The sequence below is a fragment of the Mizuhopecten yessoensis genome, unplaced genomic scaffold, assembly GCF_002113885.1.
Source record: "Mizuhopecten yessoensis strain PY_sf001 unplaced genomic scaffold, ASM211388v2 scaffold8123, whole genome shotgun sequence".
Lineage (NCBI taxonomy): Eukaryota > Metazoa > Mollusca > Bivalvia > Pectinida > Pectinidae > Mizuhopecten > Mizuhopecten yessoensis.
Window position 1 is genome coordinate 3,635,726 of NW_018407390.1, and position 24,684 is coordinate 3,660,409.

General features: G+C 34.9%; 1 protein-coding gene across 26 annotated transcripts in view; it reads left to right on the forward strand.

Annotated features, from left to right (window-relative positions):
- LOC110455044 (myosin-9-like) overlaps window positions 1-24,684 on the forward strand; it is a 101,544-nt gene that overhangs the window by 13,231 nt on the left and 63,629 nt on the right. For 23 of the 26 annotated variants that reach the window (XM_021504940.1, XM_021504950.1, XM_021504952.1 and 20 more), the window contains one exon: window positions 24,064-24,221. In XM_021504940.1, the coding sequence (XP_021360615.1) occupies window positions 24,064-24,221 (158 nt within the window). Of the gene's footprint in view, window positions 1-2,238; window positions 2,462-10,837; window positions 10,908-17,222; window positions 17,690-24,063; window positions 24,222-24,684 lie in introns of those variants that run through there. The other 3 variants (XM_021504961.1, XM_021504959.1, XM_021504960.1) reach the window with 3 other exon arrangements.

Below are 24,684 nucleotides of genomic sequence, written 5' to 3' on the forward strand. Positions count from 1 at the left end.
AGGTATCTACATACACCACTACCACAGGGTATAACATGTTAACTGTGTGCGGGTGATTTTCTACAAGCCTGTACAGGTTTTTCCCTCCAGTTTATTTTAGTTTGTTGATAACATTCAGCGATTATCGTCTCTGAAAAATTGTGTTTTGAAAAATATTGATTGCCTTTAACTTATTTGATGAAAACATATTTGCTCCAGTCTGAAATCATATTTTGTGTACTTTATTTTTATCAAAGTAAAAATGGTATTTTTGATTACATGTGTATAGTCTTTTAAAAATCAATGATTTGCTGTATAAGCAATTTAATAAGCTGTTTATTCTCCCATGCATGAAACATTAATTTTCATTCATTGCCTTTTCAACTTGGGATTTACCTGCCGTCCTGATTAGGTTTTTTACCTGTAAGGTATATATATACAGTGCATTAATGGTTTGTACAAAGATTGACATGCATACCTATTTTCGCATGGATCTGGAACTTAGTGTTGTACATTTCTAGAAGTTAATCTGTTGATATGTGTAGTATAGGCTATATAGATATGAATATGTACATTAATATGGTTGTACTATGGGGTTTAACTCATTCACCCCTGAAATTTCATAATGAACTGTTCAATTCTTTGGATTGGAAGAGTTCAAATGTGTCTTCAGGGGTGAATGAGTTAAGTTTGGTCAAGCTGAACGAAGTAGCCTGTAAGGGTCAGTGTGGGTCATCAGAGCTTTGTAGGCAATTACATTCCAATTGACCTTACAGCTTTACAATGTTTCCAATCTAGACAGATTTTTCTTTAGTGTTACATTATGTTATGTTATGTTTAGGTAGCAATTTCCTAACCTTTTTGCCAAAAAATCATATTTTCAAACCAAGCTTCTATCAAAGTATTAATACCGCTTCTTTCCTTGATCACCATATTTCTGTAAAGCTTGATAACTACTGTATTTGAGGCAAAAATATTATTAGTAAGCAAAGTCTCATTTGTGCACAATTTATTAGTAAGTCCATCAAATTTTCCACAGTTAAAGAATGATAAATTGTAACAACTATTGGCCCTTTGCTAAGAAGATAAATACAGCATGCATACACTGTATAAAGCTTGTCCTGGCATGTGCTTGCTCTCTCACTGAATACCTGTGTTAAGAGCCAGTCTGATTTATTCATTGTTATAAGGTGCCACTGAGATATTTCATTGAGGTCATTTTCTGTGTAATCAAGTTAGTGATATAATTATTTATAAATATCTTTTACCCTCTGAAAATTGCACATACACACAGGCATTATCACAAGGTATAAACTGATGTAAAAAGTTCAAAAACATTCTTTTATTCTTGCATTTATTCTTGCACTCTACAATTTTCTTACATCTCTGCTACGACAATAAGACTGAAATGTGAGCAAACAGAGAATAGAATTGACTTTGGTAAATTTTCAAGTGGCCAAACAGGCCATATAATCCATTTAATCGACACAAATAATGACCAAATACCTGTGAAATTATAAAGTAAATTTGCCACCTCCTGTTTAAACACTAGTGAAAACTTTGGGGCGAACTTGGAGTGTTTGCAGACAGGTTCATCTGGAATCATTTTCAATAGTCCACTTATTTACAATTTCATAGTGTTGACTTACTTATTTATTTGCATGAAACGAATTTCAACAGAACTAACTAAAATTCTGTTAAACCCTACCAATTTTCTACCATTTATCCATGTATTCCCATGATAGGAAGCTTCTGGGGATCATATCCTCTGGTTTGTAAGCTTGAATCAGTAGCATTGACATTTTGTTTTCAAAAAGAAATTTCTTAATCATGTTTTAAAAAATATGGAAAAATGCATTATTATGTTATCAAAAAATGAGGATAGCACAAAGAATTCACATCTGTGAATAAATTTAACTGAAAATGTGAAAATGGTCAAAATAATACTACAAATACTCTAGCCAATTAGCTTGCAAGCTTGACACCGTGCTTGGTATGTAAATACTAGTAGCTATAGTACCTTACTTTGGACCTTATTTAAATGGATTATATTTGTTAGTCCTATTAGATAGTCTTTACCCTTATCAGGCATTGTGTAATGGGACTGTGGCCCATTACCGTCAGAATGTCACAGCGGTTAAACGCCAAAGATTCAAGCTAGACAACAACAATAATATCTGGAGGCCTCCAACCAATACGTTTATTTCAATCTGACGTTCCGAGTAGGAAGGCATTCACTGCCAGAGATATGTGTTAAAGGTTAAAAAGTTTTCAGAAAACTTTAGATTCAAGTTAGAACCTTTAGATAACATGCAGTGTAAGAGGAAGTTATCAGATAAAATAGGACAGTAAGATATTTTCTGGAAAACAGGTTTTATCAGCGTTGAGGTTCAGCCTTAAACCTGCATTATATAATGCTATATGGATGTCATTGTTCAGTGTGCATATAAGTAGTGGACCAGTGGTGACAGTGGTTTCCTAGGTAAGTATGGTATTGTATTACAGACTAAAATCTACCATGTCATTCATGTCTAACACTCGTAAAGTCAAACTCGGACAGGTCGAAAGGAAATCGAAAAAAGGTTTTAGAAACCACAAGTGTACGTACTTTACCATTGATTTTTATGGGAGTAAAATTTTACAGTGATTTGTATTACAGTTAAGGGTATATACCCCTTACACATTACCCTTAATTTTATAAGAGTTACCTTATACATTATTCCTTATACTTATCAATGTCACATGTAGGTAGCATATATCCTTAGCTGTTAGAGGTAAAGGGAGATCAATGTCACATGTAGGTAGCATATATCCTTAGCTGTTAGAGGTAAAGGGGGATCAATGTCACATGTAGGTAGCATACATCCTTAGCTGTTAGAGGTAAAGGGGGATCAATGTGACATGTAGGTAGCATATATCCTTAGCTGTTAGAGGTAAAGGGAGATCAATGTCATATGTAGGTAGCATATATCCTTATCTGTTAGAGGTAAAGGGGGATCAACGTCACATGTAGGTAGCATACACCCTTAGTTAGCTGTTAGAGGTAAAGTGGGATCAATGTCACATGTAGGGAGCATATATCCTTAGCTGTTAGAGGGAAAGGGAGATCAATGTCACATGTAGGTACCATACATCCTTAGCTGTTAGAGGTAAAGTGAGATCAATGTCACATGTAGGTACCATACATCCTTAGCTGTTAGAGGTAAAGGGGGATCAATGTCACATGTAGGTAGCATATGTCCTTAGCTTTCCTCTTTAACTAAAGGATATGTATAAACTGTGCACTGTCAAGGTCTTGAATTGATGTGAGACTGTTAATAGTTTCAAATAGATTGATATTTTCATATTACCTGGATTTTCTAGCTACTAACAATATTTTTTTCTGAATAAGAAGCTTTAACAGACACCTGTAACCATTGATCTCTGTTTTACTGGCTAGCAGTTAACATTACACTGTTTCAGAAGGGATTTTTGGTGATAACTGGTGTATACTTTCTCTCTCTTGAAGACTTCTACTGTAGCATCATTAATAGAATCTCTCACCCCCTTTGGGGTGAGATAGGGGAATCTCAACCCGAGGAGAGATTCTTAAGATGCCAAACACAAGGCTTTGCCGAGTGTTTGGCAAATTAAGAATCTTTCCCCGAGGGTTGAGATTCCCCTATATCACCAATAAGGGGGTGAGAGATTCTTTTTTCTCTTACCCTGTTCATCTCATTGAACGCCACAGGCTAAATTCAAGGTTGACGTGACGTTGATGGATTGTTGACGTGACGTCATTGTATTGTTGAAGTGACATCATACCATTGTTATGAATAGGGGAACCCCCCGTCTCGACCAAAGGGTGAGACTAATAGAATCTCTCACCCCCTTGGGGGTGAGATAGGGGAATCTCAACCCGAGGGGGAAGATTCTTAAGTTGCCAAACACGAGGCTTTGCCGAGTGATTAGCAACTTAAGAATCTTTTCCCGAGGGTTTAGATTCCTCTATCTCACCCCCAAGGGGGTGAATGATTCTTTTTCTCTTACTCTGTTCTTCCAATGTGTATCATATACACAATGTAATGACAACGTTACATGCTAAATTCTGGGTTGACGTGTCGTTCATGGATTGTTGATGTGACGTCATTGTTGAAGTGACGTCATACCATTGTTATGAATAGGGGAATCCCCCCGTCTCAACCCTAGGGTGAGACAAGGAAATCTCACACCGGTAAACATGCAAATTCACCTGTCCAGGGTAGGGGGGAAAAGGAAATCTCACACCGGTAAACGTGCAAATTCACCTGTCCAGGGTAAGAGAAAAGGAAAAGGTAGTGCTGATCACAAAGTTCTGTATAGACTTGTGTGCAGTAAATAAGTTTCATAGGGAGAAGTGGATACTTAGATTTTGAAGTAGCTGACATCATATATCAGTAAATATTAGAGATTGGATGTGATTGAGAACACATTTCAGTAAAACCTGTCGGGGTAGATAAGTCAATCATATAATAATGTTTTATGCAAATGCATGTCTCAGTTAAACTGTAGTATATATATTAACTAAAATAAGAGTGTTTTCAGTGGTATGATCGCATTAAGAAATGAGTACCACTTTTTATAAAGGGTGAAGATAGGTGGGATGACAACCAACAGGAAATAGAAGTGATCACTGTCCTAACATTTTAAATGCTATCCAGCATATATCTCCAGAGAAAGCTATAATCTTTAATTATCAATAACTATACGGTGAAGTTTGTTGAGGTGTCATGCCAGTAAATTTAATTTAGACATATGTCTGTTGATAATCATGTTTTACACTGTAATTCTCGCTACACAGATTCTGTCAATCAACGAATGGTGATCACCACTGAACCATGGTAACTGATTTGTGTACACAAAGAATCATCGACCCTTGAAGACTACTGTGAACGCTTTGTTGATTTAAAGAGTCTGAGTGATCCTGATTAATGATGGAACATGTTTGACAGTTCGAGAAACTCCCATTCAACCTTTGAAAATTACTGCTTGAACTATATGAGCATGGTATATTAGGTCTCCTTGGTTGTCTTCTGTTAAAGTTATTAGTTCAAATGTGTTTATTGATTACTTAGTTGAGTTGAATGTAATATAAATATTGGAGCTTTTCAAAAGTGTCATTTGATCAAAGTTAAGCTGACTGAAAGTTGTTTTCGTGTAACATCAACTGTCAGCGTTGATGGACCAACCAGCGGGAGCTTTGGCTTGTGACACCTTTATATCTGACAAGTACACTAAGGTTTGGAATGTCTGCCAATATTCAATGTCGTCTTACATAGCATTACAGATATAAAGGTAGCTAATGTAACACCTTAAAGCTTGTTGTCACTGTAATGGTACATGTTCAATATAAGTTGTGTGTTAAAAACTATTATTTTATATAGGAGAAAACTTCTACCCTTCCTCAGACTTTATTCATGCATTTTCTTAAAACTTACATGTTCATATACATTTAATTTCGGTATAGTAAAGAATTCAAATACATTTTCAATATTCCTGGAAAAATTCATAAAATTTATGATGAAAAACGGGCAACTGTTACAAGGTTTGTACTGTAACCTTAAGGGTTTTGTATAAAGTTATACTGTGATCCTATGTTATTGCTTGACCTTTATCATGATGCTGTATTTGCCATAATTAGCAACCAGGGTACTTGAAAATTTGCCAAAGGAGCCTTTTATCAAGATAAAAAGCCTATACATACAGGCTTACAGTGACAGTAAAATGCTATGAAGATGACATATTGGTAACTGTCGAACACATTCTCATGGAGAATTCCAAAATTCTGAACTTTTTTTCTCCAAAACACTCGAAAAACAGTGTTGTTATATTGAGACGCTATAGTGTTTGATATAAAGCATGTAGTACATACTATATTTTGTAACCACAGAGGGATGAATGGAGGGTACGTTCAGAAAAAGAGGCATTTATATATTCGCCGAACAAAATGGAAAGGATCCCCCCCCCCCCGGGGGGCTTATAAGGGCAGGGGCACTCATTTCAGCAAATATGGTACCTGTTTCTGGGGGTTTACAGAGCCTTATGTAAGATTTAATACTGTTTGTATGTCCAGAAGCATAAACATTATTAGGCTGTGATTTAGGAGACTTTATTTATGGTCGCTATTATGAGCCAATAAAAAGTATCTGTCCCATTGACTGAGTGTGGGAAGTAAAGAATACACAAATAGTGCTACTTAGGCAGCAATGATTGGCGGGGAATGAACATGTTGGTGCAAACTATTTGTAGCGAGCAAATCAAATTTACAAGACATTTATTGTTGGCTTTAGAGTGAAATTCACCATAGCAGGAGGACATCAATATGTCATCCCTCAACAGACCTTGTACCAGTAAACCGATTAGCATTTCAGTTTTATTGGGGAATGATTTACGTGGTGGATATTTTTTTTCAACAAAAATAGGGAATGTTGTGAGTTTTGGTGACTTAAGGTGTTTAATAATTGATTCTTTACAAGAATATTTATGTCTCTGATATAATCTTAATTTAGATAAAACTAATATTGTCTATTTTAACCATGGTTCTAACACACAGCAGGCTCAAAGAGCACTTATCAGAGAAATCATAATTCTGATCTATCTCATGATTTAAGTGACATTGTATATTTATTCAGTATTTTATACAATCAATATTGACGGTACATAGAATGGCATGTGTTGCATCAGTATGAGTTAAATTCTCCTTGTCTGAACTCTAACTTCTAAACTGTTACACATTAACAGACCTTTGTTCCCAAGGTTAAGGTCACAGCAAGGAGTCAAAGGTCAAACTATTAATTGTCACAAAACTTCTAATGATTGAGCATTTTCCCATCAAACATCATAGCTGTCACATCGTATATCATGATTAGACATCATGCCATGTAACATTCTCAGATCTGCAACTTCAAGGTCAAGATTAAGGGGTCACAGGTTAAAACCTTATACCTGGTAGTGCTTTTCTGGAGCATAACTTCTGAATGGCAGAACATTTTGTCATCAAACTTCATTAATTTTTATATCGTTGAAATGGTATGTCAAATTCCATTTCAATATTGATTTTTACCACCAATAATGTTACCATCAAGTTCAAGGTCACCTGTAGTTGTCAGTGCTAAAATATGCTTTTTCCCTTGTCAGGACAATTTTTTTTGGGATAATTTAAGAGAAATTCATTACCTTATATCACATCAACACTAGACAGTGCCACATAATACTTTAAGGTTCTTTCATTTTTCCTATGTCAAAAGTCATGGTTAAGGTTTAAGATTAATAAGATCTATGCTACTTTTTTGTACTAAATACATTATGGAAATGATAATCAGCCTTGTCAGGAAGACCATTCTTTTTTTTCTTGTTCTGGTCTGGACTATTTTACATTTTTGCCCAGAATGGCTTATCTGTTACATTATACAGTTCACCTAGACAACTGGAAAGGGTGTGCAAAAAACATTAAGGTGTTGTACAAAAAAACCCACCATCTTGTATACTGGACATTGGAGTAACATATCAGATTTTGGGTATTCTACCAAAAATCTTATCAAGTATACTGGAATATATTATTTGGGTACTATTGGTCAACAGCACCATATATATTTAGGTTTTGGAAATCTAACAGAAATCTCGTTCAGTATACTGGACAATGGTACCAGAGTAATGTCATCTTAAAGTAAATTAAACTTAATATAGTTACATATTTGATTGACTTAGTCATTTGTGATGTGTTAATTGACACTGATTGTATCTTTTGAGTTCATAAAAGATAATTGATACCATAATAATACTTGTACACAATCAAGTGCAGTTTTCAGTCATTTATACCACATTTAACTCTCTTTTGGAACATTGACCCAATTATAGAATTTCTATCTATTATCAAAATTCTTTTCAATAAAAAAAACGCTTTACTTTTTTTCAATACATCTTTGTCATGGCCCAGGGGATATTTTGAATCAGAAATATACTTGATTGGTATAAAATTACTGTCAGGTATTTCAATATCCTTTAATTGTGGTCGAAAGATCAGTTATCTTGACATGGAATTCTAGATGGTATTTGGGATATCGATTCAGAACTTATCAGGGTAGGTAATCACGAATGACATAAATGTATATACAATGTATAACAGAAAAGACAATAACACTTAAAGTTATATATTTATTTAACAGCAAGTCCTTAAATTAGATATGTATGTATTCATTATCTTTATTTATCAAAAGTGTAATGATAAAGTTGTGATGAAATTAAGCAAAAAGCAACTTGTAGGAAATTTCGGTGATTTTAGAATAAAAAGGGTGAGCTATTGAGCTTCCTTCCAAATTAGGAAGACTTGACATTTTTACTTGATAATTTTAGAGTTTTAGCACAGGTAAATAACACTTAATTATCTCTTCAAAAACATCCATTCAATTAATTCTAATTTATTATTAAATGTTGAAAAGAAGGTGTTCGAATGTAGAAGTTAATAGGAAGCATTATATTTCATTTACAAATATATTGGATAAATAATATAAAATAGGGTAATCTGTTAAAAGAGTTTGCAAAATTTCCATCTTCAGCATTACTGAGGCCAAAATTATTTAGATTGATTTGCAATGAATCAAAATTAGGTTTGAGATGTTACCTATTCACTTTCCGATCTACCTGTTTACTGAAATTTTTAATTGCCTACTTCACAGTACTTACAACAAGGGCAGGTAATCCTTCTGTCAGCTAATGAACTGGGAGAGTGCTCAAGATTGGCAATGACAGATTTTACTTTTAACCTGAGTACACGGTGGGGGATCCTCCTCAATACATTATATGAGTATGACTGGTCGGATATTCAGGGTAATTCAATTTGTGTTTAATTGATTATATAGAAATAGCATTTTAAACATAGAAAAAGCTCTGATAATATTCAGGCTGTAAACTAAAATTGAATATTTACAGGTAAATGAAAAAGTTTAAAAGAAGAAAATATGGATAGCAGATCTGATATCTTTCAAATAATGGAACGATAAAAGAACAATTTGAATTGCTTATGAAACAGGTAATTTTCTGCCAAATTCCAATAAACCTGAACAGGAGTATTGGAATGGGTTGATGTTGAAAAGTGATCCGTGTTACTTGGCTAATAACGCCTGATGATTGGACCTGTCAGCTCTAGTGGTGGTTTTTGTTCTGTCTGTTATAGCGTGCCTCACCCTTTCACCCTGGACCACTAAAGTCTAGATCCAGTAAATGGAGAATATCAATACATAGTCGCTTGTAATTTCAGACTATTGACGGTTTGAATCACGTGAATTATGGGGATATATAAGCTTTATTAAACCTGAAATCAGGAGGACTGTTGTGACCTTGTAAACTGATCCTGGAACCCCAATCTAATGTTAAATATCTATTACTTATTATAAAACCTCAACTGTCTTCTGTAAGGTCAGTAAATTGATCTGATGTTTATCTGTCACCTCACATATCTGTTCTGTCAGTTCTGGGAGACCACTACTTGACCTTCTTCAGCGGTATGCTGAACTGTGTATATGCCTAACTGTTTACATGCTCAAATGTGTACATGCCTAACTGTTTACTTGCTCAAATGTGTACAGGGGGAACTGTTTACATGCTCAACAGTGTACATGCCTAACTGATTACATGCTCAAATGAGTACATGCCTAACTGTTTACATGCTCAAATGTGTACATGCCTAACTGTTTACTTGCTCAAATGTGTACATGCTCAAATGTGTACATGACTAACTGTTTACATGCTCAAATGTTTACATGCTCAACAGTGTACATGCCTAACTGTTGACATGCTCAAATTAAAAAAAAAAATCTATTGGGTATATGCCTAACTGTTCACATGCTGAGCCATATAATTAACAGTTTACATGCTCGACTCAGTGTACATGCATATATAGCTTGTTTGTCATCCTTACTTGAATTAATAAATATATCACAGGTTAGTAAAATTAACATGTTTCTATGCTGAATGTTCCATTTGACAATGAAATGCATGACATTGTGGGATTTTTAACATTTGTACAATTCATTTTATAAAATAAAATAAAATGACTTTACATCACCGTGCAACATATATATATCATAATCCTTCACAATTCAGTTTTTATTTCAGAGTCTCTTGTCCTTCACAACAACAAATGACATTTAAAGGAGGGGGATTTTATCCCTAAGATATTCTTAGGCATTTATTCCTATATAGTTTCTGTCAATAATCCATAGAATATTTAATTCAAAGACTTGACATAATCCCTGTAAATCTGGTTGGCTTTTCAGTGTATCTGACCTCCTGTCTCTCTGTGGGGGATTCTGGGTTATCATACACACGAAAGACATTTCTTCACAAATAGCATTCCGTTATTGTCACCTTCTGTTAGTGGACTGTATAGCATTTCAATATACTCTTAATGTCCTGTATGAAATTTCAATGCCCTGTAAGTAATGTATGGTATAGTTAATTTCTTTTGACATAAGTATTATAATGATAGAATGACCAGATCAGTTTAAGCATTGTTAGCTTGAGGTGTACTTAATAGATTTATAAGTGATTCATTTGCTTTCTAAATATTTTCACATGATATTCAATATCATTGTCAGAAGGGAAATTTCTTTACTTTTAATTTGTTTGGAATTAAATTTGATGCGAGCAATCTTGAACAAGCAGATAAAAAAGAAGTACAGTAGATATTTAAATAAGTTCTATTAAGCTTACAAATCAGTCAAGATTTCATGTATATATATACCGTATATATATGTTATAAGGACATAGTCTCCTGATATGATATTGATATATAGTTTATAATAATGCCCACATATTTTGGCTTCAACAAGTAGGAAAGGTGTGTTGAGAATGGATGAGACTTGTTGGAATGGAATATGTAAATTATAATGTTGGTATCATCAAAACTCAAGGTGAGGTATAGTATTAATTTAGACTGAAATTGTAATTACCTGTGTGTTATTGATGATCAAAACTATTTAAATATGTATATAATTGATAAAACATGCACAGAATGTACATGTGCTGGCTGTCTTGCACTTATAGGTATCAGTCAGTTGAGGTCACCATGTTAGTGATACTTACTGGAAGGTGTTCCGAATGACGGCCTATTGTAAATAATTCTACAGTATATATTATATTGGGAGAGGGCTAACTTGGTATAACTTGTAGTCCAGTCCCTCAGTGAAACAATTCCTCGCCAAGAGACAAAACGATGACTGTAAAAGTAAGAGTGTACAATAAGTGTGTAAGTATCTCACAGGGTCACAAGAGGGAGACTTTTTATATTGTCTTCTTGGAAACACTTCAACATGAATCAAGCAATCATATATCAATTACCTTAAGGGTGAGTTGATAGTAAAATGTAAATGTTTTTAAGGACCCCTGTACCACTGCCTAAAACTGTATTATGCATTTGAAACTGTTTTTTTCCAGCATGACTAGCTTTGATAAATCATTTCTGAATAGAAATCAATATCTTGCAGACTTTTAATGAAAGTTAAAGATGAAATAAACAAGAAATAATAAACAACAGTGTAATTTCAGCGTGGCTAGACCAGGGTTTGAACCCAGGACATTGAATTGTAGTCTTTTTGCTTCAACCAAATGAGCTACCCGGTCAACTGAAGTACCCTGGTCCAATTGACCTACAATTACAGCCAAAGCAAAATTAAGGGGGGGGGGGGGGGGGGACTATATATCGACGAAAAACCAGTGGAGTTCTCAGTGTTTTGCCCACAGTGGAACGGGAATCCTTAATTTAGAAGTTACCACTTGGTGGTTTTACTTTTGATAGTCATAGCGACGCCCAAATTAGATCAAGCATTGATCTACAGGTTTAACAAAGCAAAATGAGTTAAGGTAATTAATATGTTACATTGAGTGTTGTAAATGGATATTACCTGGGTCAACTTCAGTGTTTCCTGTACACATTACCTTGGTTAACTTCAGTGTTTCCTGTACATATTACCTTGGTCAACTTCAGTGTTTCCTGTACATATTACCTGGGTCAACTTCAGTGTTTCCTGTACATATTACCTGGGTCAACTAAAAATAAAATCAGTGTTTCCTGTACATATTACCTGGGTTTACTTCAGTGTTTCCTGTACGACTGGTGTGTGTGTGCGAGTGTGTGTGTGTGTGTGTATTCGAGACGCGAAAGTTTCCCTACAACTGATGAAGCAAACCTATTCCTAGCTAGGATTGGTATGACAAGTTGTTGTATGGTGTATAAGTACTGATTAGTAATTCAGTGATATATCCTGATCACTGGTTTTTACAATGGTACTTTTAAAACATGGTACCTGTAGTTGCCTGTCCAGTAAGGTCAGTGATATACTTTAAATTGATATGTCTCTGATCAGATTGTTTTCTATTATCTCATGGGTTAACTGCCTTTGACATATCATGGGTTATCTGCCCTTGCCATAATTTGTTTCTCATCAGATTGTTCTGGTTGATATCATTGATTTTCTCCCCACTTGGATTGCTTCTTAAACTAAATAATAAAGCAAATAAAATGTTGAAATGAAATTTCATGGTAACAACTGAAAAAATATACCAATTACTGTAGTTGAATCCTATTTGCCCAAGACAAATGGGACCACCATTTTATGTAGCTTTCCAGCTGGTGCTCTGTTTTACTCAGTGTCTGCCTATATGTTTAGGAGTAAAACCTTGTTACAATGTTACTTGTCCTGCAGGATTTACCAAAGGCTTAAGCAGTTCTAGTATATCATGCAAATAGACCTTTTTTATGAACAATGGGTCATGAGGTAGCATTGAAATAATGATGGTCATTATATCATGATTGTACTTTTGTCTGTGTTGGTATGAGTAGAGTTACTGAGGCAGGTTTGTGCTCAGGTTACTAATTCCTCATTGCTGTTGATCCAGCCCAGCCATTGTGTCCATTGTACTATACAGGAAGTGGTGCCAAGAAGTTGAATGAGAACCAATTAAAAAGCAGTCAATATACCAACGATTCCATTATATACCAACGATTCCATTATCTTCGTGAGTCTGAAACCAGAAACAGAAACCACCAACACAAAATAATGTCAGGTAGCAACGTCCCAAAGCATAGTCAGCTTGGCAGTGTATATGTATCTGAATCCTCTGCTAAAGGACCACTAACACATACCAATATCTCAGAGCATGGTTAGTTTATATTGTGTACTTGTGTATGAAGCCAATACTTTAGAGTTATAACAGGGACCAACGTCTCAAAGCATAGTCAGCTTCGCAGTGTAATTGTATCTGAATCCTCTGCTATAGTGTCACTAACACATACCAATATCTCAAAGTATGGTTAGTTTAATCTGTGTATTGGTGTCTGAAGCCAATACTATAGAGTTTTCACAGGTACCAATGACTCAAAGTATAGTCAGTTTGACAATGTATTGATGTCTGAAGCCTATATACTAAAGACCTAATACCGGTACCAGTGTCTCAAGCATGGTTAGATTGGCCTGTAATTGTCTGCATTAGGACAGAACCAGCAGTACAAAGAATTGTCATCTTCCGTGGTTCTGTTATCCTCTTCCCTGGATACTTAAATATCATCTTCCCATGATTTTGATGTCATTTTCGTATTGTTCTTATTTCTATGTTCATAATTATTTGGATCATTGTAACGAAGCAGGAAATATATAGTAGCTCTGCAGTAATGTAGTAGTCATTATCTTTAAGCTCCAATATTGTAAACAGTTTTTTTGTTTGTGTTTTACATCCTATCAAGAGCTATGGTCATTTAAGGACGTGCCAGCTTTTGGTAGGAAGAAAGTTCTCAGAGAAAAAACCCACCGACCTGCAGCCAGTACCTGGCAACTGGCAACTACCCCACGTAGGCCTCAAGTCTGCGACCCAGTAGTGGGGAGCTTGTGATTGTAGATGGTCAGACGCCCTAACCACTTGGCCATTGTGGCAGGTTATACATGTACGTAATTTTTAAGGGAGAGTGTCAACAACAACGAAAAAGGTTTTATATTATCAAAAAAGTATATTGTAATTTTGTGTAAAATACATTTTATCTATAAAGAAACATGTAATACAGTTGGTAACATATATAGGTAATGTTGTGGAGATTTCAAATACCTGTGTATGTGTTGCCACCTTAAGTTTCAATAGTCAGGAAATGTTACTATTGATAGTTTTATATTTATGGTTCCAATATTGTTTCCAGGACAGAAAACCATGTGCCCTGTAATTTACTACTGGTAAACATGGTATAAACCTGTTCAAACAGAAGTGTCTGTAGCATTACGCACAGCATGCAGAAAGTCAATAATGTTAGAAATGTCCAGGTATGCTCGTAGTGGGACCCAGGAAATGGTTCGGGATATTGGAATTTTGTGATCGGAGCACAATGTCACTCTGTTAGCCTACGACAGGTGCTGTAAGCTGTGTGTTACTGACAGAAGCAGTGCTCCTGACTTCGATAACGTGGTGATATTGGTAGGGTGGACACATTTATATCCTGGAACATGTCTTGATATGTAAGACATGTATAAAAGGAAGGTACCGGTAAGTACATTGTATATGTTAGAAATCTAGAAATCAATTCTGTGTAAAGGAGGATAATCTTGGATCTATTGCACTGAAATCTATGATTTGATATGGAATGTAGTTACTAAATTTGCTGGATGATATGTCAAAATCCTTTTTACATGACATTTGCAAATCAATCTAACAAGATAGTTAACTTTGATTTAAGTTGAATAACTGGAGGGTAGTAGTATAAGGTATATGGTAGAGATTGTCACCCTGGGTGTTTTGGAATTTAAAAGGTCTGTACAAGGACTAGACTGGGTTGATCGTCAGTGACTACAGAGCTCAATTGGTAGAGCATCTGTCTAGAGTTTGGATGGTCCCCCGTTCAAATCTCAGTCTGACTGTGCATTTTTCCGTTCCTATTACAGGTGAAAGGGTGAAAATTTGGCATCAGGGAATTCTTATGTTTCCAGTAATGTAGAACAGATATGGGACTGACGATGTAGAAAAATGTTGGGCATACTGTATTTAGGTCTACATGATGAGGTTATAAGTAGGATCAGTCTGTACTATACTCATTGTCTCAAATGTTGTCCAAAAAGTTATTCATATGAAATAAGACCAAATTCTTCTGTGCCATGATCATAGTCAGGTCAGTGTCAATACTGAACATGGAACCTTGTTGAATATAAGGCAAATGGTACGGACTACAAAGTTCTATTTCTATATAAACTTATTATAATTATCAGAATTTCCTGGGTATGAAGGCTCTTTGTAATGTCCCTTAATATTGCTATCATGGGCATGACACACAATGTCACAAACCTGGCAGTGTTGTATACTCTGTCATGATATTTAGATATGTGTAATTGAGTAGTGAAAGGAACTTGTATCTAGTTGACTAAATATTTCTCTAGATACTTAAGTACAGGCTAACTAGCACCATAGATTGGTTGTAATCACAGGTTTCATATCGAGCTAAATTACTTTTAATTGCCTTGAGAAATAACTTGGTACAGATTTCTGTATTGCTGGATATTTGCCATATAAATGTGCCTTTGTGTAGTATAAAGAGGCAGTAAGTTTTCAAAAATCAAAAGAGCATGAACACTATTTTTTTGTGATATGTATATCATAATTACTCATATTTTTTCAATGATTCAATGTCAATATTTTTGAAGTTCTGAATGCACAGGGGTTAGTCCAGGTGTTCAAATTTGTAAACGAGTTTCTAAATACGTAGATACTTTTGCAATTTTAATATTTGATCATGCTTAAATACAAATTGAGGTTATTTTCTTTTTACAATGTTCTTCAAGGAAAGAATTAATGTTACAACCTCTTACCTATATAAACATCACTTAGGGCAGAATTACTGACCCGTATGTCAGAGCAGAACTCAACCACTATGCCATGCGGGTCGTCAAAATATGTATGATATTTACTCTCTTCTGACTACCTGGGAGATCGAAGATGACGATCCGACCTAAACGACCGTGATCTATCGATCCCCATTCCACAGTACACAGAGCCACTTAAGGGATTTTATCTTCACTTGTTTTAAATCCAAAATGGAGGCCGACAACTGATATGGCAAATAATGTTTCCGAGGCTATTTAGAGTGATCTCACTGGTAGCCGGTTACCTATTAGTTTTGGTAAATCATCGGGTCATTTATAGTCATAAATAGATCAAGTCATCTTCTATGTGATCTTAATGACTTTTTGTGAAATTGTTCAGCACTTTTAAAGTATGAATATTCTAAGATTTTCAGTGTACTGCTTGAAAATATATTCATAAGTGTGAAACACTCATTTTCTTTTTTCAAATTCGGCATAAATTATTGGATTGATTTATTATCTGAATTTTATATTTATAATACAGCAAGTTTAGAATAATATCTCATGATACTTCTTTGAAATGATGAAAAAGAAATCAGCTGTCATAATTCATGTGATAAAGACTGGAGAAATGCCATACCTACCCATATTTATCATAACACATACGCTGATCAAAAATTGAATCGAATTGCCGTCCATGGTGCCACAGATATGTTTATCTATACTTAGACATTGTGTGTATTTGTTAATGGTTCTATGGATTGGTGCGTGGCTCAAATTTCCAGAAACCATTGATGGTCAACAAGGAGCTACAATAGAGTAAACACCTAACAGTCTACCTTTTACACCGTTACCTAAAACAGTCAACAATTGTTTGTAGTAAATCACTACATGCCTAGTAATTTTGATATATAAAAATGATATATTTTAATATCTAATATTTTTTTTTAAATCTTCATTGACTGTACATGTATGTGTCTTGTTAAAGATTTGCTACATTATCTGAATAACCATACAAAATTTATCACAACACAGGATAATTTTTGAGGTATCAGAACTTTGTCTTAAACAGGATATGTCTTATGAATCAGTCCTTGTCATGATCAGCTTCAAGTATGGTAGTTTCAATTCTTCACCAAGAATGTTACTAGAATAATTAGCCCACTTAACGTCAAAGATATATCTTTGACACTGCTAATGGACCTTTAAATCTGTTAAAAGTTTTTATAGGTGTTCTTCAGTAAAGTCACACAGTACACTGTATTTAAATCAGCAAAGTTTGAGGACATTTAACGTAGTACCTGTGTGTATTTCTCACCTGTACCTAGTGCTACCTACCTACAGAAGTGTACACCTGGACTTTACCTATATACACACTTAAAACAGTCTGACATTTAATGTTTAACTGGGCAGAGCCTCGCTTGTCCCTCCCACAATAGCGGCAGGCCACAACACATTCAGCGAGAGAATCAATCAGGCTAACAAATTAAACCATTCAGTACTGTTTATTGGGGTTCTTTCCTGAGGTGTTTTATATGCTTTAAGTTGCGATGTAGATATTTAAAAGGAGTCCCTAGTATTTGGTTAAGGTCCTTTACGTCTCAACAACCTCTTTCATTGGAACCGGAACCCCGCTGCCAGGAATTGTGTCATGTTCGCTGGATTCTCAGACATTCTTTGACTTGCTATTCAAAGAATTTTCGTGTACATTTTGTAACAGGATTTTATCAAAGGTGGTGGATGCTTTTATTTTCGTTCTGGAATCTTAACATCTCAGTTCAAAGTTCTTGCTGGAGAGGAATATGTCCTTGTTACCACAGGATTTCTGGATTGATGGCGCATAGAGTTCTTGGTTGACATCTGTAAGTTTAAAAATATGTATTGATATTGTTTCTGCCTGAATTAAATGCCGCTTTGATTCTTTTGATTATTTTGCTTTGAAATTATATTTTGAAATTAATGTTGAAAGCTTTGATATAGATGAATATTTTTTGCAAACTTTTACTCCAATATCTGGCAAATACATTACTGATTAACAGCTTTGTACACAATTTCTTTTAGAGAATAATCCAACAGATTATGTGCAATGTCAAGCTAAAACAGCTCTTAAAATATGGATGTCTCGACGTTTTATCACAACAAAATATATGAATGTTTTTGTTATGCTTTGATTTTGCAATTTTCACCAAGTTCCTGAAGAAGTTATTCACTTTTCAAAAAGTTTTGATTTGATATGCATAGTTAATACATTTTATCCTCTACCATTTTCCGTTACAATGTCTGACCTTATAAGCACTCCATCCGTTATAAGATCCCCCTTTCCATTTTTTCTGGTCCAGGAGTCCCAACCCACCACCAAAATTTACCAGCTTACATCAAAAACTGTCTCTTGTGGCTATTTTAAATTAAAATCTAGATAGCTCTGTAATCATTCCAATTTTCAAAGTTTTAACTGCCAAGGCTGCTTGTGATTTGACTTAATGCTACGATGTACTATGGGCCAATATAAAGTCTATGTTTTCATTATTCTAGAATTTTCACTTGATAAGTATTTTTGGAAAGTTGGAAAGTGCAGAATTGAGTTAATGCTGAAATATTAGCTTTAAGACTTTCTATCTCTTATTGGTAGATGGTGAAATATTTCTTAAACTCAGTGTGAACCGACGTGTTTAAGGTGTAACATTTTTGTATGTACTTGTATGTACTAGATCTCAGCTCTGGCTGTCACTGGGTGATTCCTGACCATCAGCCACTAGGGTTTAAAGAGAAGTGTATTACCTTGTCTAGCACTGACTGTGTTTAGTAAGTATTGACAGCTTATACAGGTAACAGTAACACCTGTATATGTGTGTGTGTGTGCAGCATGCACCAGACCAAAGCTGGTGATTAAATGTTCTGACATCTTAAAACTCCTGAAGATCATCAACCTCCAAGTGTAAAATGTCCGAGATCTTGAAACTGCAAGTGTGATACTTGGAAGGTCTACAATTTACAAATGTTTAACCAGTAAGAAATTCTGAAACTCGATCATAATTATGTGACACCTCCATGTGATGCCAGAGAGTTTTTTTTAAATCACAGGTGTGATACTTAGGTCTCCAGATGTATTTATTAACCAGTAAGATATCTTGAAACTCAATGTGTGATGTCTGATGATACCTCTATGCAAAGTCTGAGAGATCTCAAAACTTTGATGGTGCTTCACTGCTTGGAAGATTTTTTAACTCCCGGCAAAGAGCTTTAGGAAGATTTCAAAACTTTGTTGTTGGCATTGCAGATCTCAAAAATCTAGTATGGAGCTTCAGACTGATTTCATCACTCCCATAAATATCAATTTTAAAACTTGGTCATTATTATAGATCTAAAAGTACTTTGCATCTCTCTACAGCTCATAGCTGTAGCTATCAGATTTCTTAGAGATTACAACACTTCAGATACCTGAACATGATCTAGATGCATTATTCCATGACAAGTTAGGATTCAAGGAGTTTTCTTGGGAGATCTTTAATAATAATGTTTGTCCTGTAACATACTCATCCTAAGTAAATATATGTCAATGTTGAATATTGATCTGATTTCAGTAGTCATATTTGTCTTGGAAAATTGAAACAATGGGAAATTATTTGATCTCCTATTACATACAGACAGTGTTTATACAGAATTATCTAACACCCTATGTTGGGTGACTGGTCTGATTTAAATTAAATTATGTTTCTTTCATTGAGAGGACCAATAACAAAACCTTTGGTTCTGTCAGCTATGCATTTCTTGTGTTTCAGAAAATGCCATTCTCATGGACATATATTTTTGAAATCTATATAACATTCGCATTAACTCCCAGAGGGATAGATAATGTCAAGGTGAAGTAGGTACAGGGCTCCATTCAGGTGTTTCTCATATGCTTGTAATTATTATTACCTGGCCGATTGTTATCTTCAGGTAAATGTATTTCACCTTGTTGCAGTCGTAATTTTAATTTTACCAAGGCTGTGAGATAATATCCACTTTAAAAATACTGAAATTTGTTTCTGACATGCTATACTTGTCAGCCCTAATATTACACAAGTACAGACCAGCTTTGATATCAGTGTTGTACGCTATATTTACTGTAGAGAGGGACAGGTAAATGATGGTAGCTAGTTCATAAAATCCGTTTGACATTAACTTGAGTTAATTTGAGACACATTATAGTTATAATGTAATCTATCTGATAACGTGTGTGAACATTTTCACCTGCTTTAATATCAAAGTGATTTTAAATGTTCTCCTTGCTTTTAGCACGTATTATGTTTCGTTGTATCATGGCCTGCTCATAATCAACAGAAACGTTTTTTGCAGCAGAATTACGGGTAAAATTGAAATATCAATTCAGGTTTCTTTTTTTATGTAATTAAAGTCCTTCAATACTCCATATCCCTACTTAGACTGTCTACAATTAAAATATCTGTATACATTGTATCTCACCTGGCTTACGAAATAGAAATATACGTATTATACTGTGCTAATATATGTATGATTCTCCATGATCCTGATTCAAGATATTATCATTTATTGGACCAGGGAACATATTTTTGTAAGAACTTAACTGAAGCATCTCAAAGTTAGAAAAATTCTACAGTAATGCTAACTCAATGGGGATCAAAGTTGAGAAGACTTGAGATGGTTAGATGAGTGGGGCTAGTTTGTATGGACAAACCAGAACAGCTATACATTACAATGTAAAATCAAATGATTTGAGAGACGTTGGGCAGAGATTGTGTGTCACATTAAATCTCTGATTGTAATATCTAGAACTGTGCTTTGGAACATCATAAGACTGATTTCAATAGCCTTAATTCCTGTAAAAAGTTTTATTTGACTTTGTACAGACAAGAATCACAGGGACCTGAGAATTTGTAACAACTATATTTGGACCTAAACTAAGGTGTTTAGAGTAATTTTACACATTTGGGAGGTTTAGGTCGATTTTCGGTAAAAATGGCATCCCCAATGATCATCTATTTGGGGTGGCATTTTTGCTAGAATCAGCGCCTGATACCACCATGTCTGGGTAGATTTTATACATGGAATTATTATCATCACTCTTGGTTTGGATCGTTGTATTTCTTTGTCCTTGTGTTTAATAACTCTGTTGAGAAAATGGTGAAATCAGTGACTGTTTGATGATGTCATTATCATACAATTTTTGCAGTGATGGAGTATAGAAGAAACAAACTATCAGTTTATTTGGGAGCTCTCTATCAATCAAACATGAATTTATACACTATTATTTACACTCAGGTCCCACGATGCATTACTGGCATATGGCTCTATTGACCATACAAATGTTCCCAAAGGAGCAATTTATAAAAAAAAAATATATATATAACAGGGACGTAACAAACGGGTTTTCAATGTGTAAGCCCAATGATCAAAAGTGCTGCCAAAGGCAGCACCCCGAAGCACGCAGCGCGAGGAGGGGGAGGGTATTGGATGGGGTCTTTCCCATCAGTGGGGGTATGGGGGGTCTCCCCCGGGAGAATTTTGTTTTCTAGAACGCCTGAGAAGTGTTCTCCCATGTTCTGGCGCCAGTTTCAATGGCCCTTTTAAAGCAAGAAAACATCATTTTCGCCTATTATTTTACAAATATTTTGCTTTTTAATATTTTATGTCATATAAGCCTAGTCTATGTTGCTTTTTTTGTTTGTTTTTTTGTCAAAAATGATGTGTAAGCCCGGGGTCTTTTGCTACATAGGTTGATATGCGCCTGTATAATTATGTGATAAGACATGCGAGGTGATTAATGCTGTTTAGTATTTGAAATCAGCAGCCTGAAAAGATTTTCAGTCACCACCAGCATATCATTAAAACTTGATTAAATTCAGACTGACATTCGATTAAATTCAAATGTAGATAATGATAATTGCCTGGTGTTGATAGCGGTAACGTAGTGTCTTGGCAAAGGTTCAGATAGCGGGATTATTAATAAAAATATGTCAAGTGTTTTATACCGGCAGCGAACATCATAACCAATTTATTACTGGTAATTCAAGATTACTTCGAGAATCAGGACAGTCAATATCATGCCAGATAAGTGATTTAAAATGGGTTTTATATTCAAATGTACTTAAACATGATAGTAAAGTTAGAATGGTTTTCTAATAAAACAGATTTTATTAACACTAATAGATTTCCAGAAAGAAGATTACTTCCTGTTAGCAATCCTTATGTATGTAATAAGGTGTGGGGGTCAGGGTTTGATGAATCTAAAATCTAATGGAGGGTAAGATTTATTCTCAACAAGTTCACACTTGTGCTATTGGATTCCTGGAAGCTTATACATAAACCATTTATTAAAGCTGAATATAATTTTTTGTGAATTGTAAAAGAAAAAGTGAAGAATTGTGTGAAATAGGATTATGAATGTTCAGATTTTTCCAATATAATTTATTATTTTCTTAATCCAATGGTAATGATCAAACTTTAAATACTAGACATGTTGTGTATTTTACAATTCATTCAGACCACTGATTTTAGTGTAATACTGACGGTAATTACGCTGTCCACAGTGTGTTAGTTCTGAGTGCCTTATAATGTCGGACGTTTAAACATTGCCTGGTCTTTACTTTAGTTTTTCAATGAGGTCACAATCAGGTATACAGGACCGACACTGTACCGATTCTTTGCCCAACAATACACTTCTTTTGATGTATCGCTATAAAAGTATTGTCATTCTTGAGCGACAATCTTCTCCATAATAGTATTGTCATTCTTGAGCGGCAATCTTCTCCATAATAGTATTGTCATTCTTGAGCGGCAATCTTCCAACAAATGGATATAAATATGATAACCATTCTATAATTATCCTACAGATTTGTGCTAAATAGATATTTTAGCTAAACATGTCACAATTGATCGGATGTTTTGTGCGAAACCATAGGGAAATATATCTATATCTTCAGGAAAATGGCATGATGGAATCGTTACTGGGTTATATATTTTGTTGCAGTGATTTTGGAAATGTTTCATATATATAATGATTACTAACATGCTTGTATATTGATCGGAGAAGTCGTATCATCAATAAACAAGTGTCCACTATGATCATGTCAGAATTAGCAGCAGTTTAGGAGACGGAGGGAATGACAGTGTGTATGTAGTAAATCCAATGGTGTAGTTGTATGTGTTACTGACATTATAGATCATGAGCTTGAGGCCCAGGAAAAGCACAAGTGCTGATCTCTGAAATATTCCTTAGTTCTGATATCTTTACCACCGACAACTTAACCTCAGTTTAACTTAATATCAACTTGTTAAAGTTGGCACATTTCCAGACTTTACGGAGACCTTTTGCCCTATAACGTTATTTGTAGGATGAAAGGTGTTTGTAAGTATATTATGTACACAAAACTTTCAGACACAATAGGCGCTCAATCTGTTATAAAAATACGCTAGACATGATGTTAAAATTTGATTTAATTTAAATTTGGATTAAATTCCTTTTACGCTGTGTACAACTACAAGATGCTGCTAGATTTGTAGTTGACTGCCAGTTGATCTATTTAAATGATTGTACAGGTATGCAAAGGCATGTTGGATTGATATTAAAATATACACCTATAGGTTTTAATTGATATTAAAATATACACCTATAGGTTTTAATTGATATTAACAGAAATGAAAGATCTTATATCGTACAGTTTTTGGAGTGTGAAGGTTGAAGTTTGTATCCCAAATATTGGAGGTAACAAAATTATAATTAAGTGATCTCTGAAGCCCTGGCAGGTCCTCATTGGCCTCAGGGATGCTTAAAGATGTAATACAGCAGATTTATTTTAATGTGTCTTATTTCCTCCTGTTATTTTTCTGTGGAACATACTATTGCTGCTTTCATTAGTAGATTTTGTTACCAGATGTTGTAGATGTGGTCAGTAACGTTATTTCTCTTTGTAAAAGTTCTACCAGACTGTTATTTATGAGGTCATAATGGAGACATCTTCCTAACCAGGTACCTGTTGTTTGTTGTACATATACATTGTAATTATTATTTTATGAATGTGTTGTTTATATACCTGTTGTTTATAAGTGTTGTTTGTTTCCCAGCAGGTAGACACCGTCCCAGTGAGGGACCAGTTCGGCGATTGTATACCTGTTGTTTATAAGTGTTGTTTGTTTTCCAGTAGGTAGACACCATCCCAGTGAGGGACCAGTTTGGCGATTGCATACCTGTTGTTTATAAGTGTTGTTTGTTTCTCAGCAGGTAGACACCGTCCCAGTGAGGGACCAGTCCGGCAGCGGCGACATGCAGGGTTACTTTAGCAGCACCCCCCTGTTTGCCTCGCGTAACTCCCCCATACGGGGGTCATGGCAGGACTCCAAAGTTGCAGTCTTCCCTGATAACGACAGCGGATTCAGGTACATTACCAGTCAAGTTATCATTTCTCTTGTCATATGTCAGTTTCTTGAGGCCATGATTTGAAAGATTTTGTATCTTATAAATTCTTCTGTTAAAAAAGATAATATTTTACTGAGAATCCTTTTTAGATCTTAATAAGTTGAGTCTGAGGAAAGAAGACAAACATGTAAATAACAAACTGTTTATTGAAATTCAGTCTCAACTCTGCAGAAGGTCTTGAGGTACATCCCCATGATGACTGTAACATTGATTTAGTAATACTGAAAATCTCAAAAAGAAGGATTATTCTTTTGACTCTTTGACATCTTGTGGAGTTTGTTGGCATTTGTAGGATATTGTGCAAAATGCCATGTGTTTTTTGCTCCAGTAAACTTAAGAAGAATTCTACTCAGAATAAATTACCAGAAATTATAACTGAAATTAGTAATGATTCCTAAATGAAATCATGGTTTTTAGCTTTCA